The sequence below is a fragment of the Jaculus jaculus genome, chromosome 19 (assembly GCF_020740685.1).
Source record: "Jaculus jaculus isolate mJacJac1 chromosome 19, mJacJac1.mat.Y.cur, whole genome shotgun sequence".
In the NCBI taxonomy this organism is placed as follows: domain Eukaryota; kingdom Metazoa; phylum Chordata; class Mammalia; order Rodentia; family Dipodidae; genus Jaculus; species Jaculus jaculus.
Genome location: NC_059120.1, coordinates 62274780 through 62287232, shown reverse-complemented (window position 1 = coordinate 62287232; position 12453 = coordinate 62274780). Strand labels below are relative to the sequence as shown.

General features: G+C 40.6%; 1 protein-coding gene, 1 non-coding gene and 1 pseudogene across 2 annotated transcripts in view; 1 reads left to right on the top strand and 2 right to left on the bottom strand.

Moving 5' to 3' along the window:
* Window positions 1-12453, top strand: part of Rngtt (RNA guanylyltransferase and 5'-phosphatase) — a 186883-nt gene that overhangs the window by 86217 nt on the left and 88213 nt on the right. Inside the window, exon 12 of the mRNA XM_004667307.3 lies at window positions 4019-4087. Within this exon, the coding sequence (XP_004667364.1) occupies window positions 4019-4087 (69 nt within the window). The remainder of the gene's footprint in view (window positions 1-4018; window positions 4088-12453) is intronic.
* On the bottom strand, window positions 2327-3569 carry LOC101595969 (annotated as a pseudogene).
* On the bottom strand, window positions 10429-10535 carry LOC123456202. The gene has a single exon (XR_006634403.1). It is a non-coding gene; the product is annotated as a U6 spliceosomal RNA (small nuclear RNA).

Genomic DNA, 12453 nt, shown 5'->3' with positions numbered 1-12453 from the left:
TTATTTTCAGTACTTTATTATTTTATTTTACTTTATTTATTTGAAAGAGTCTGAGAGAGAGCTAGAGGAAGAGGCAGATGAGAGAATGGACACTCCAGGATCTCCAGCCAATGCAAACGAACTACACACACACACACACACACACACACACACACACACACACACACACACACAACCTTTTGCATTTAGTTTACATGGATACTGGGGAATTAAACCTGGGTCCTTAGGCTTCACAGGCAAGTGCCTTAGTCACTAAGCCATCTCTATAGCCCATTTTAAGTTTATTTTTTATTTTCACATAATTTTTGTACATATTCATGAGGTATAGTGTGGTATTTTGATTCATGTATTTTTTAAAGATTTTTTAAAAAATTTTTATTTATTTATTTATTTGAGAGTGACAGACACAGAGAGAAAGACAGATAGAGGGAGAGAGAGGGAATGGGCGCACCAGGGCTTCCAGCCTCTGCAAACGAACTCCAGACGCGTGCGCCCCCTTGTACATCTGGCTAACGTGGGACCTGGGGAACCGAGCCTTGAACCGGGGTCCTTAGGCTTCACAGACAAGCACTTAACCACTAAGCCATCTCTCCAGCCCGATTCATGTATATATTGATTAATGATCAACTTAAGGTGATGGCGTCTACCACTTTGACCTTTTATCATTTCTTAGTGGTAAGTACATCTAAAAATCTACCTTGAGATCTATTATATTACTGTTAATTACATTCATTCTCCTTATCAACTATTTTGATTGTTATAGTTTCAACTTCATGTCAGGTAATATACCTTGCAAAGAAGTCTCTATGTCCCCAGTACTTGGATTATAGGGGTGTGCCACCATGTCAAATATTTTTACATTGGCAAACTCAGTTATATGTGCTTGGGAGGCAAGCACTTGACTGACTGAGTTATCTCCCCATTTCTTTCATGTTATATTTTTTAAAAAAATTATATTAACCTAGGTCCTTCTGGATTTACCTCTCCTCTCTCCTCTATGCTTTTCAAATTTTTTGTTTTTGTTTTGTTTCGTTTTTCAAGGTAGGGTCTCACTCTGGCCCAGGCTGACCTGGAATTCACTGTGTAGTTTCAGGGTGGCCTCAAACTCATGGCAATCCTCTTACCTCTGCTTCCCGAGTGCTGGGATTAAAGGTGTGCGCCACCACGCCCAGCTCTATGCTTTTCAATTCTTATAGCTTAGAGATATTTTTGTGAAGCTTAGTTAGAGAGATTGCTTAGCGATTAAAGGCATTTGCTAGCAAAGTCTGGTGGACTGGGTTCACTTCTTCAGTATCCATGAAAACCCAGACTCACAAAGTGGCTCATGTGGCAAGGTATCCTGGTATGCCCATTCTCATTCTGTCCCTCTAAATCTATAAATGATTTTTGTTGTTGTTTTTTTGAGGTAGGGCCTTGCTCAGGCTGATCTAGAATTCACTTTGTAGTCTCAGATTGGCCTCAAACTCACAGCAATCCTCCTACCTTGGTAACCTGATTGAGAGAGAGAGAGAGAGAGAGAGAGAGAGAGAGAGAGAGAGAGAGAGAGAGAGAGTGTGTGTGTGTGTGTGTGTTCGAGAATGAGAGAGAGAATTGGCGTGCCAGAGTCTCAGCCATTACAATTGAACTCTAGATGCTTGTGCCACCTAGTGGGGATGTGCAACCTTGTGCTTGTCTCACCTTTGTGCATCTGGCTTACATGGGATCTGGAGAGAATTTGAACTGGGGTCCTTTGGTTTCTCAGGCAAGCAGCTGCTAAGCCATCTCTCCAGCCCCAACCTTTTTTTTCCCCCTCGAGTTAGGATCTCACTCTAGTTCAGGCTGACCTGGAATTCACTCTGTAGTCTCAGGGTGGTCTCAAACTCAAAGTTGATCCTCCTACCTGTGCCTCACAAGTGCTGGGATTAAAATGAGCCAGTATGCCTGGCTCATTTTTTTAAAATTTCAAAACATTTTAATAAGCATTGATTTTAAAAAAGGCAAGAGGAGATTGTAACACCTCAGCAAATGTTTAAAGGTAAAACAAATGTCACTATAAATAGTATACTTATAAAATCTCTTTTTTTTGTATTCTTCATATAACTCAATTCTAAAATACCTTTTTACAGAGATGTATAAATAAACTCCAAGTGGCCAATGCTCAGTACGACTAGTTTCCTATCATTGCTGGGCTGGTGGGTTTCCAGATACCGTCTCCTTGCAGCACCTGCTCAGAATTTCCTCCATCGGCACCTACAGTCTCTGGAGCAGTCAGCATTGAGCTGTATGAGCTCTTCCTTGTAGGAAAAGTAGATCTTCAAGGCGACTTTGAAGAGGGCATGGCGCAGAGTTAGCACTGCTTGCTTTTTAAGGCGTTCAAGCTTCTGGTTCTTGTGTTTGAACATCTTGATAAAGCTGCTTGGCATGATTTTGCCTCTCCCATCTTCACCCACTTGACCCATAATAATGTAATTTAGGCCTCTTCTGACAAGAGGGCACTGCTTGCAGACCACAATGATCTTGGCTCTCATGTTCTTGCCAGCCTGCTGGATTGCCAGAGTGCCCTCTTTGTAGATGTTGATGATTGAGACTGTGGCATGCAGACTCCCACCCCGAGTGACGGTTGTGATGACTGTGCCGGCCAGCGCAAAGTTGCTTGAACAGTAATTGCTCTCCAGAGTTCCTATTTGTCTACACTTTTGCTGACACAGGGCCACAGTGGGTTTTATACCTGTAGTCACAGGGACTGTAGTGGTAACAGGCATAGCTGTAGTTGTGGGTAACTTTTTGGATCTGAATTTGTAGTGACCAATAAATCCATCTGCAGTTAAGCATAAGTCTGATAAAAACTGAATAAGAAGTTCATTTCTCTCAGATACAATTGGCACAGGTAGACTGTCACCACAATATTTCCCAATTCTCTTAGCATCATTTGACTTCCCCACCATTAAACATGGCCACATAGTCATAGCGTCAGTAGTTGTCACGCTCAACATCAAACTTCTCAAACTTTAGTTCTATAAGCTGGTTCTTTGGGGCTACAATGTACCACACACAAGTGACTCCTACCGGGTAATCTAGGTCTGGCCAGTTGGGTGTTTTCAAAGATCCTGAAGGTCTTTTGAGGTGTCCTTCACAATAGCGGTCTCCTCTTTCATCTGGTGCAGCAGCAGAGAACATGGCCATAAAGCCATTCCCTGCGGTGTTTGTGTCAGAGATCATCTGGACCATCATCTTGTTGCTACTGGCCACAAGCACTCAGGGTTGGAATGTGCTGCAGAAGCGCCCAAGGCACTGACCATTGGCATGGCCGTTGTACACATCCACAAAGTCATAGCGACACAGGTTGTCATTGTCAAAGTCTAGGAATTGGAAATTGAGAACAACTACTTTGCCCTCGGGGACTGATTTTTCCAAGTACACTTGCTATTCAGAGGGTACACTCCAGGAAAGCCTTTGCCACCAATAAATCCAGACTCTCCAGTAAGAATGCCGCCACATGTGCAAACAGGTCTCTCTGGGGTCTGTGGCCGGCACGGTGGGGCAGCAGCCAGCAGCAGGCAGAGCGCGGCACATGCGCTAGGGTGCCCCATTTCATTTTTTTTTTTTTAACAAAGAAGTTAAATAAAGTTGGGGAGCTGGCCCAAAGGTGCTTTCAAAGCCTGAAACTCTGGGCTCAGTTCCCCAGTACTCTACATGTAAAGACATACTCTACAAAGTGTATTATGAGTCTGGGGTTTGTTTTCAGTGGTATGGGGACCTGGCTGGTGTGCTCATTTTCTTTCTCTCAAATAAACAAATAAATAATTTTGACAATAAAACAGTTAAAATAATCTTAAAAATTGCTTATTTGCATGTGTATGATTATGTATGTGTGGCCACACCACTTTGCGTCTGGCTTTACATGGGTCTTGGGAATTGACCTCAAGGATGCAGGATTTGTAAGCAGGCAGCTTTAATGGAATCATCTCAGTCCCCAAGAAGTTAAAATTGTTTTTAGATGACCATTGTATTTCTAAAAAATGTTTTGTTTGTTTTATAGCTACTGGAAGGAAATTTTGCCAAAGAAGTCAGCCATGAAATGGATGGACTTATATTTCAGCCTATTGGAGTAAGTTCATCAGAGAGATTTTGCTTAGCTCTGATTACTGTTATAATTACTGCTTTCTTGAAATTCATTGTTGACTATCTGATTTTATGTATGTTTGCTTTTTGACTCAGCTTAAGAAATGAATGTTGTTGGTCATTTTAAATGTAATTAGTTTCCATACATCTAGTTTTCTTTTAATTCTTAGATAAAATGAATGTTTTTCTATTTTAAACTTTTTATATATCATACACAGTATTAGGTTAAAATGAATGTTAAAGCCAGCATTAGGGAGGCTGAGGTAGGAGGATTTCTGTGAGTTTCAAAGTTTGAGGCCAGCCTGCGGCTACAAAATGAATTCCAGGTCTGCCTGGGCTAGAGTGAGACTTTTCCTCAAAATAATAATATATATGTATGTGTATATGTGTGTATATATATATGTACACACATATACATGCACACATATATGTATACACATGCATGTATATGTGTGTGTGTGTATATATATATATATTATTTATTTATTTATTGAGGTAGGGTCTCACTCTAACCAGGCTGACCTGGAATTCACTCTAGTCTTAGGCTGGCCTCGAACTCAGAGTGATCCTCCTACTTCTGCCTTCTGAATCCTGGGATTAAACGTGTGCATCACCATGCCTGGATAATTTATATATATTTTTGTATTTCTTTACTATAAATGCTTACTTCCTCTGGTGGTTTGGTATACCATTTAAGTATTAATATTTCTGTGTTTTGCTGTAAGTGAGTAAAATTGAAAGAGTTGTCAATTTTGATGAAAAATAAAATATTTAAGCATTCTATGTCAAATATTTGAAATACACTGAAAAAACTTTCATTATCTTAATGGTCAAATCATATAGGAATAAGTTGTGTTTTACTCCATAGCATGGTTTTTCAGACTTATCCACACTGAGGTATTGGGCCTTGGAAGTCTTTGCTGTAGGGAGCTCTTTATAGCTGTGTAGGGGAACAGTTATCAACGTCCTTGGTCTCTACTCAATGACCTCAGTCCTTCCTTCATCACCATTTGATAACCGATGTTTTGCAGGGCCAGTAATTTTTCAAAATGTGTTATATGGAAAAGAATCAGGACCACCCTGGTCTGGTTAGAGATAGAACTCACTTGGGGATGGTATTTAACAGGTTGTTCTAATAAGCTGAGATTCTCTGATGGATGAAAAGTACAGGAACTATGTGTTCCATAGGAGTTCTTTGTCATTTGGGACTTCTCTGCTATTGGCGTCATGCTAGGAAAGAATGGAGGCGAGATAGAAGCTGGGAGCATTCACTGCAGAAAATACTGTCTTAGGAAGATGGAATCCAAGTTTCAGTGGTTTCCAGGTTGTATCTTCTAGAGTAAAAGAATTAAAGTCTGCGTATAGAGATTTTCAGTGTATAATGTATAAAACCCATAGTTGAGACTTATGCATATGTTGGATTTTGGTAAGAAATGGCCTGCTAGATAAATAAGTCTCTTGTCATGGTTTGTGTATAAACATGCCCTACATAATCTTTTTTTTTTTTTTCCCCCAAGGTAGGGTCTCACACTGACCCAGGCTGACCCAGAATTAACTATGTAGTCTCAGGGTGGCCTTGAACTCATGATGATCCTCCTACCTCTGCTTCCCAAGTCCTGGGATTAAAGGCATGCACTACCACGCTTGGCTTTCCTACAGATTCATGTATTTGAATACTTGTTCCCTAGCTTGTGGTGCTATTTTGGAAAGCTGTGGAACATTTTGGACATGAAGCCAATGTGGCAAACAGACATAGACCACCAGTGCCAGGTCTTTGAATGTTAACAGCCAGACTCCACTTCTGACTTTGTTTTCTCCTTCCTTATTTATTGAGATGTTAACAAGCCACATTGCAGCCTCCTGTTCCTGTAGCTCACTGTGTCTTTCCCACAGTGATCTTAAATTGTGAATTAAAGGAAAACTTTCCTCCCTTAAGTTGTTCCCATCTGATTTATCTTAACTTGGCAGTCAGTTGGTTGGACCCAGTTAATACTCTCTTTTCTTTTTTCTTGGTAGGCAGAAGTTTTTATTTTTTGGGCTGTAAGAGTTTGGATTTAATATATTTACTTGTGAATGGAATTCCTTTTGTAAATTTTTTTTTTTTTTCAAGGTAAGGTCTCACTCTAGCTCAGGCTGACCTGGAATTAACAATATAGTCTCAGGGTGGCCTTGAACTCACAGTGATCCTCCTACTTTTGCCTCCTGAGTGCTGGGATTTATGTCATGTGCCACCATTCCCGGCACCTTTTGTGAAATTTTTCTTTGCCAATTTAAAAATTAGCATTTAAAAAAATCTCAATTATAGTGAACAATGAGAGAATTTTTTTATGAAGGTAAGGAAAAAGTACTTAAATCTTTTTGAGGCAGAGTCACATTCTAGCTCAGGCTGACCTTGAACTCACTGTGTAGCCCAGGCAGGCCTCCAACTCAAAGTGATCCTTAGGCTGGAGAGATGGCTCAGAGGGTAAATGTACTTACTTACAAAGCCTGTTGGCCTGCATTCAGTTCCCCAGAATCAACATAAGTCCAGGTGCAAAGTGGCATGTGCATTTGTGATCCCAACATGCCTATAACAAAGGAGGAGCAAGGAGATTCTGAACTTTGGAGGCCAGCTACTCTGATGTTTGCAGTCTTGCAGTTTGTACTGTTTTGAGACCTTGTCTCAAATAAAATGGAACATAGGCACCTTGAAGTTGTCCCCTTGATCTCTTCACATGCTTTCTGTGAGACACACATACACACACACCACCCCACTCCACCATGTGGAATGAGTCTCTAACCAATTCTGAATATTTTAGTTATGGTTTAAAGTAGTTTATTGTACTGTATAATACTCCCTTTCATAGAGATGGCTCATATAGTTATTTTTATAGGAGGTCTAGTGCACATAAGTTGTTTTTCATCAAGAGTAGATCTTAGATTTAGAAGACGTAATGGAAATGTCTTTGGCTAATGAAGCCAAAAGTTTAACAGCTTGTCATTTGTTGTCTAGTCACCAATCCTGAGGCTTCAATATCATAGGCTCAAAAGAAATTTCTCTACAATAGGTCAATTTAACAAGCAGATTTAAATGTCCACTAAACTAAGTGTCATGATTATTTTATAAGTAAGCAGGAATGACCCAAGTAGTAACAATTCTTCTTTTTGCATGCATATATGTATATGTATGCATGTTTATATTTAAGTAGTACATATGTTAATATTTATGAATGTACACACGTGTACATAAGTGAGAGATTAAAGGTTGGATATTGTCCTCAGTTGTTTTCCATAGGGCACCTTGCTTAATCTAGAGCTCAACTGTTTTGGCCAGACCAGCCTAGGCAGCAAACCAAAAGGTTCTTGTCTCTGCCTGCCCACACTGGAATTATGGCATGTGATACCACAGCTAGCTTTTATGTTGTTGTTGGGGGTTTGAAATGAGGTCCTCCTGCTCTTTATCCACTGTCCTATCTTCCTAGCTCAGTAGAATTCTTTTTAATAGTATTTTTCTGTTGTTAAGATGGTGGCTATCCAGTGCAGTCAAATTGCAAACATTACTCAACTTGTGGATAAAATCTAATCACCAGTTTTTAAATAGCTGTAGGCAGTTTTTATTTATTTATTTGAGAGCGAGAGAGAGCGAGAGCGAGAGCGGGAGGGAATATGAATGGGCTCATCAGGGCCTCCAGCCACTGCCAATGAACTCCAGACCCATGAACCACTTTGTGCATTTGGCTTATGTGGGTACTGGGGAATTGAGCCTCTAACTGGGATCCTTAGGCTTCACAGGCAAGCACTTAATAACTAAGCCATCTCTCTAGCCCTGTAGGCAGGCAGTTTTTTAAGTGACCTGTTTTTTCTTTAATGCCAGAATTTTAGTGTTGTATCTGTAGTAAAAACAGTTGTAAGTTCATACTGGATTTGATTCTGCGGTATCCACATAAAGACATATGTACAGCCTGGTACCATGTGTCTGGAGCTTGTTTGCAGCAGAAGTCCTGGTGCTCCCCTTCTCCTTTTCTCTCTCTCAGTTGCAAATAGACATTGAGGAGTTAGGGAGAGAGAGAAAAAGATATTAGAAAGGCCTAGTACAAAAAGATCAGAGGTAAAACTTGTTATATGGAATTACATTACCATCTTTCCCCTTTTAAGGATGAATCAACAATGTGATACCTTTATAAATGGAGACTTTTAATATAATATGGGATTTTTCTCCCTCTAGGTTTTACTAGAAAAAAGACCATAATAAATCATTTTTATTATTGGTTATGTACACAGTATATATAGACATGTTGGTACCATTGTTAGTCTCCTTGTTCTCCCCACCTCTGCAGGGATCCTCCTCATTGGGGAATATGGGTCATGCATTGTGGGGTTAGCCATCAGTTATTGGTAAGAGGCAATGTTTCTATGCATAATGACCCAATGTGGTTCTAATATCCTTTCTACCCCCTCTTCTGTAAATTTCCCTGATACATGTTGGATTCATTTTATGTTTGCTTCAGTGATGAGGTCTTGGGAGCCTCTATGTCCCTGGATATCTGGTTTGGTAGGAGCTGAGTATTCTCTCTGTCTATCTCCTTCACCTTTGTGCTGGTACCAGGTTCACCAAGGAAGCAGCACTCTTGCTCATTTCCCCAAATACTCTTTCAGCTGGGTCCATTTTGAGATATGATGTGCTGGTTCTCTCCTGAGAATCTGCATGCATCAGAAACAGATGCAAATTCTCCAACGGAGAGTGAAGTTAGCACTAGATAAATGGGATAACCTTTTTTTTTTTTTTTTTCTTGAGGTAGGGTCTCACTCTGGTCCAGGCTGACCTGGAATTAACTCTGTCATCTCAGGGTGGCGTTGAACTCATGGCAATCCTCCTACCTCTGCCTCCCGACCTTTGTTTTTTTTTTAGAGAATTTTTTTTGTTTATTTTTATTTATTTATTTGAGAGAGGCAGAGAGAGAAAGAGGGAGGGAGGGAGGGAGAGAGAGAGAGAGAGAGAGAGAGAAAGAGGAGAGAGAGAATGAATGGGTGCACCAGGGCCTGCAACCACTGCAAATGAACTCCAGGTGCCATCTTGTGCATCTTTCTTACATGGGTAATGGGGAATTGAGCCTCGAACCAGGCTCCTTAGGCGTCACAAGCAAGTGTTTAACTGCTAAGCCATCTCTCCAACCCTTATAGAGAGAAGTTAATAGGTGTAGGCCCTCTTATAGCCCATGATTGGGTGGGAGCTTGATAATGGAGAGCAGGCTATTTTTTTTAAAATATGGTTCTGACTTGATTCCCAGCTCTAGCTATGGATTCTATTCCACTGAGCAGATCATTTAGCCAAATCAAGAGCAACTGGTTTCCCACCATGGCTGTGTACCACTATTGTATTTTTGTGAGCATCATGTCAGGTTGTTTGCTGCTGAGTAGCTTAGACCATGAGTTACTTGGACAGATGTTGGTCATTTTCCCCCAGTCACACATATAGCACCTTCTGGCACTAGACGGGCTAACTGTCTGGGGACTGACTCTCTTCCAGATTCCAGCCAGGTCACTCCATGTTATGTACTAACAGTGTATGGTGTCTTCAGTAGTAGGGTCTTACCACTAGCCTTTGATGGGTCATCAAGTACTCTGACAGAAATCTGTTTTCTTCTGGGAAACCTTATAGGTCTCTCTGATCAACAACTCACTGTGGATATTAGCCACATGCTGGTTTTGGGAGTTACAGGTCAGCACCCTAGAAGAGAAGGAAGAAAAAGATAAGTAATATAAAAGAGATAGAAGAGGAAGGCGGGGGGGGGGGGGAGAGAAACAGGAGAAGATTAAGGTCAGTCTTCATCATACTCTCTCTAGGCTTTGTGATTCAGATGTTCCCTCTAAGGGCCTGATGAATGTTCAACTGTTCAGTCTGTCTTTTAGGATGTAGAATTTTATGGTACCATTACCATTTGGGTCTAATTTTGTGTCCCTCACCTCCACCCTTTCCCTCATCTCTCACCCCACACACTGTAGTGCCCAGTCTTCAAGATGCTTATTAAGTATGTCAGCATCTCTGGTAGATTCATGTTAGGAGCTGTAGATGAGTGAGACTATACAAGGATTATCTTTTTGTGATTGGGTGAGTTCACTGAGAATGATCTGTTACAGGTTCGACCATTTTTCTTCAAATTTCATTGTGTAGTTTTTCCTTACTGCTGTGTAGAATTCCATTGTGTAGATATACCACATCTTGGTTATTCATTCTTCTAATGATGGACATCTGTAGTGATTCCAGCTCTTAGCTATTACGAGTTGAATAGCTATAAACATGGTTGAGCAAATTTCTCTGAACTGAGGTGTGGAGCTTTTAGGATAAATAAAAATATGGAACACTTCACGAATTTGCATGTCATCCTTGTGCAGGGGCCATGCTAATCTTCTCTGTATCATTCCAATTTTAGTATATGTCCTGCCAAAGCAAGCACAGCTTTTTCTTTTGATAAAGAATTTTGTTCTGCTTGGGGATAAGCAAGAGTCAGGGTTAGAGCATAGATGAGAGTTGATAATTGTAGCAGATAGCGATGAACTTCCAGACCAGGCACAGTTATGGAGGAAGGATATTTATTGACGTTTACAGATCCAGGGGAAGTTCCATAATGGCAGAAGAAGCTGGCCTGCCTTCATAGGTCCAAGCATAGTGAGGGAAACACAAGCTGAAATCCAAAAGCCACACAGCACACTTCAGGAACTCCAGTTAGGCACCCTTTGCATATCTTTAGATTGGAATCTCAAACTCACTACCACACCTTAGAACTGGACCCTATGATCCACCCAGTGACACCACCTCCAGCCAGGTGGCTGCAGATCCAAACTACAAGCTAATAAAATACTGAATATATTAGAAGCTATATATTCAGACTACCACAATAATTGATTATAGATTTCTTAGAACTTTTCTTTAATTCTGATACAATTGAAATTGTTTGTATGTATGTATGTATGTATGTATGTATGTATGTATGTATGTATGTGTATGGATGCATCAGTCTCTTGTCACTGTATAAGGATAACAGGTGCATGTGCCACTTTTTGTGTCTGGATTTTAGTGGGTGATAGGGAATTGAACTGGGCCTACAGACTTTGTAAGCAAATGCCTTTAACCGCTGAACCATATCCCTGGATCCTCCTTTTTTTTTAAAAAAGAAATAATTTTTCAAGGTAGGGCCTTGCTCTAGCCCAGGCTGATCTGGAATTCACTGTGTAGTTTCAGGGTGGCCTTGAACTCACGGCAATCTTCCTACCTCTGCCTCCCTAGTGCTGGGATTAAAAAGGTGTGTGCCACAACACCTGGTGTCTCTATTTATTTATTTTTGTTTGTTTGTTTTTGTTTTGTTTGCATGTGCTGCCACGCCCGGCTTCTGTATTTATTTTTTATAATCTTTTAGTTTAGATGCAGTTCCTAAAATTCTCTAGGTGCTGAGAATGTGGCTCAGTGGGTAGAGTGCCTGCTTAGCACTGAGGTCTGGAGTTCAATCCCAAACCCTGCCTAAACTTGGTATGGTGGTACACACACCTATAGTTTCTTCACCTGAGATTTAGAGGCAGGAGGATCAGAAAGAAGTTCAGCCTCAGCTACATAGCAGAGAACAGCCTATGTTACATGAGACAAAAATAAACAAATACTGAAAATAAAGTACTGGGGCTTTGTTATGGGGTCTGGTGTCACACAAGCAAGACCATTGACTCACAGAATGTGAGGCAAAGTTTTATTGGGTAAAAAAGAAAGAAAAGAAAAAGACAAAAGGAAGAAACTGGTGCATCAGGACTGCACCCCAGAGGCTAGGATCTCAGGATGCAGTCCTGAACTGCTGGGAGTGTCTGCTTTTATTGGAGAAAACCACAAGATATTCATTGCAAAAACAGGATGGAAATTAAACCACAAAGTTATGTTAAGTTTTATTGTTAAACAAGAAGGGTCGTTACAAAAAAAGTCACTTAGTATTCATCACATGGGTCACATAGACAGAACTGAGGCAAGAAACATTCTATGCTCTGTGTAATCACAAAGGTATTTAGAAACAGAGAGATACAGGAAGGTCATAGTACATTGCACAGAGTGGGTCATTCCATTCCTTAGATAACAGAAAACACTGCATTTTGCAATAAGGACTGTGGTAATGATTCCTGGAACTTCTCCTTTATCTGTCAGGAAGATCAACTTGGGTGATGACCTCCATTATATGTGCCTAAAGGCAAGGTCTGCACAGGAAGATGTTTAACCAGGTCTGTTGTATCCTTTTACAGTCTAGTTTCCAGCTGGAGAGATGGATCAGTGGTTAAGGTACATGCCTGCAAAGCCTAACAACCATGGCACAAAGTGACACATACATTTGGAGTTAATTT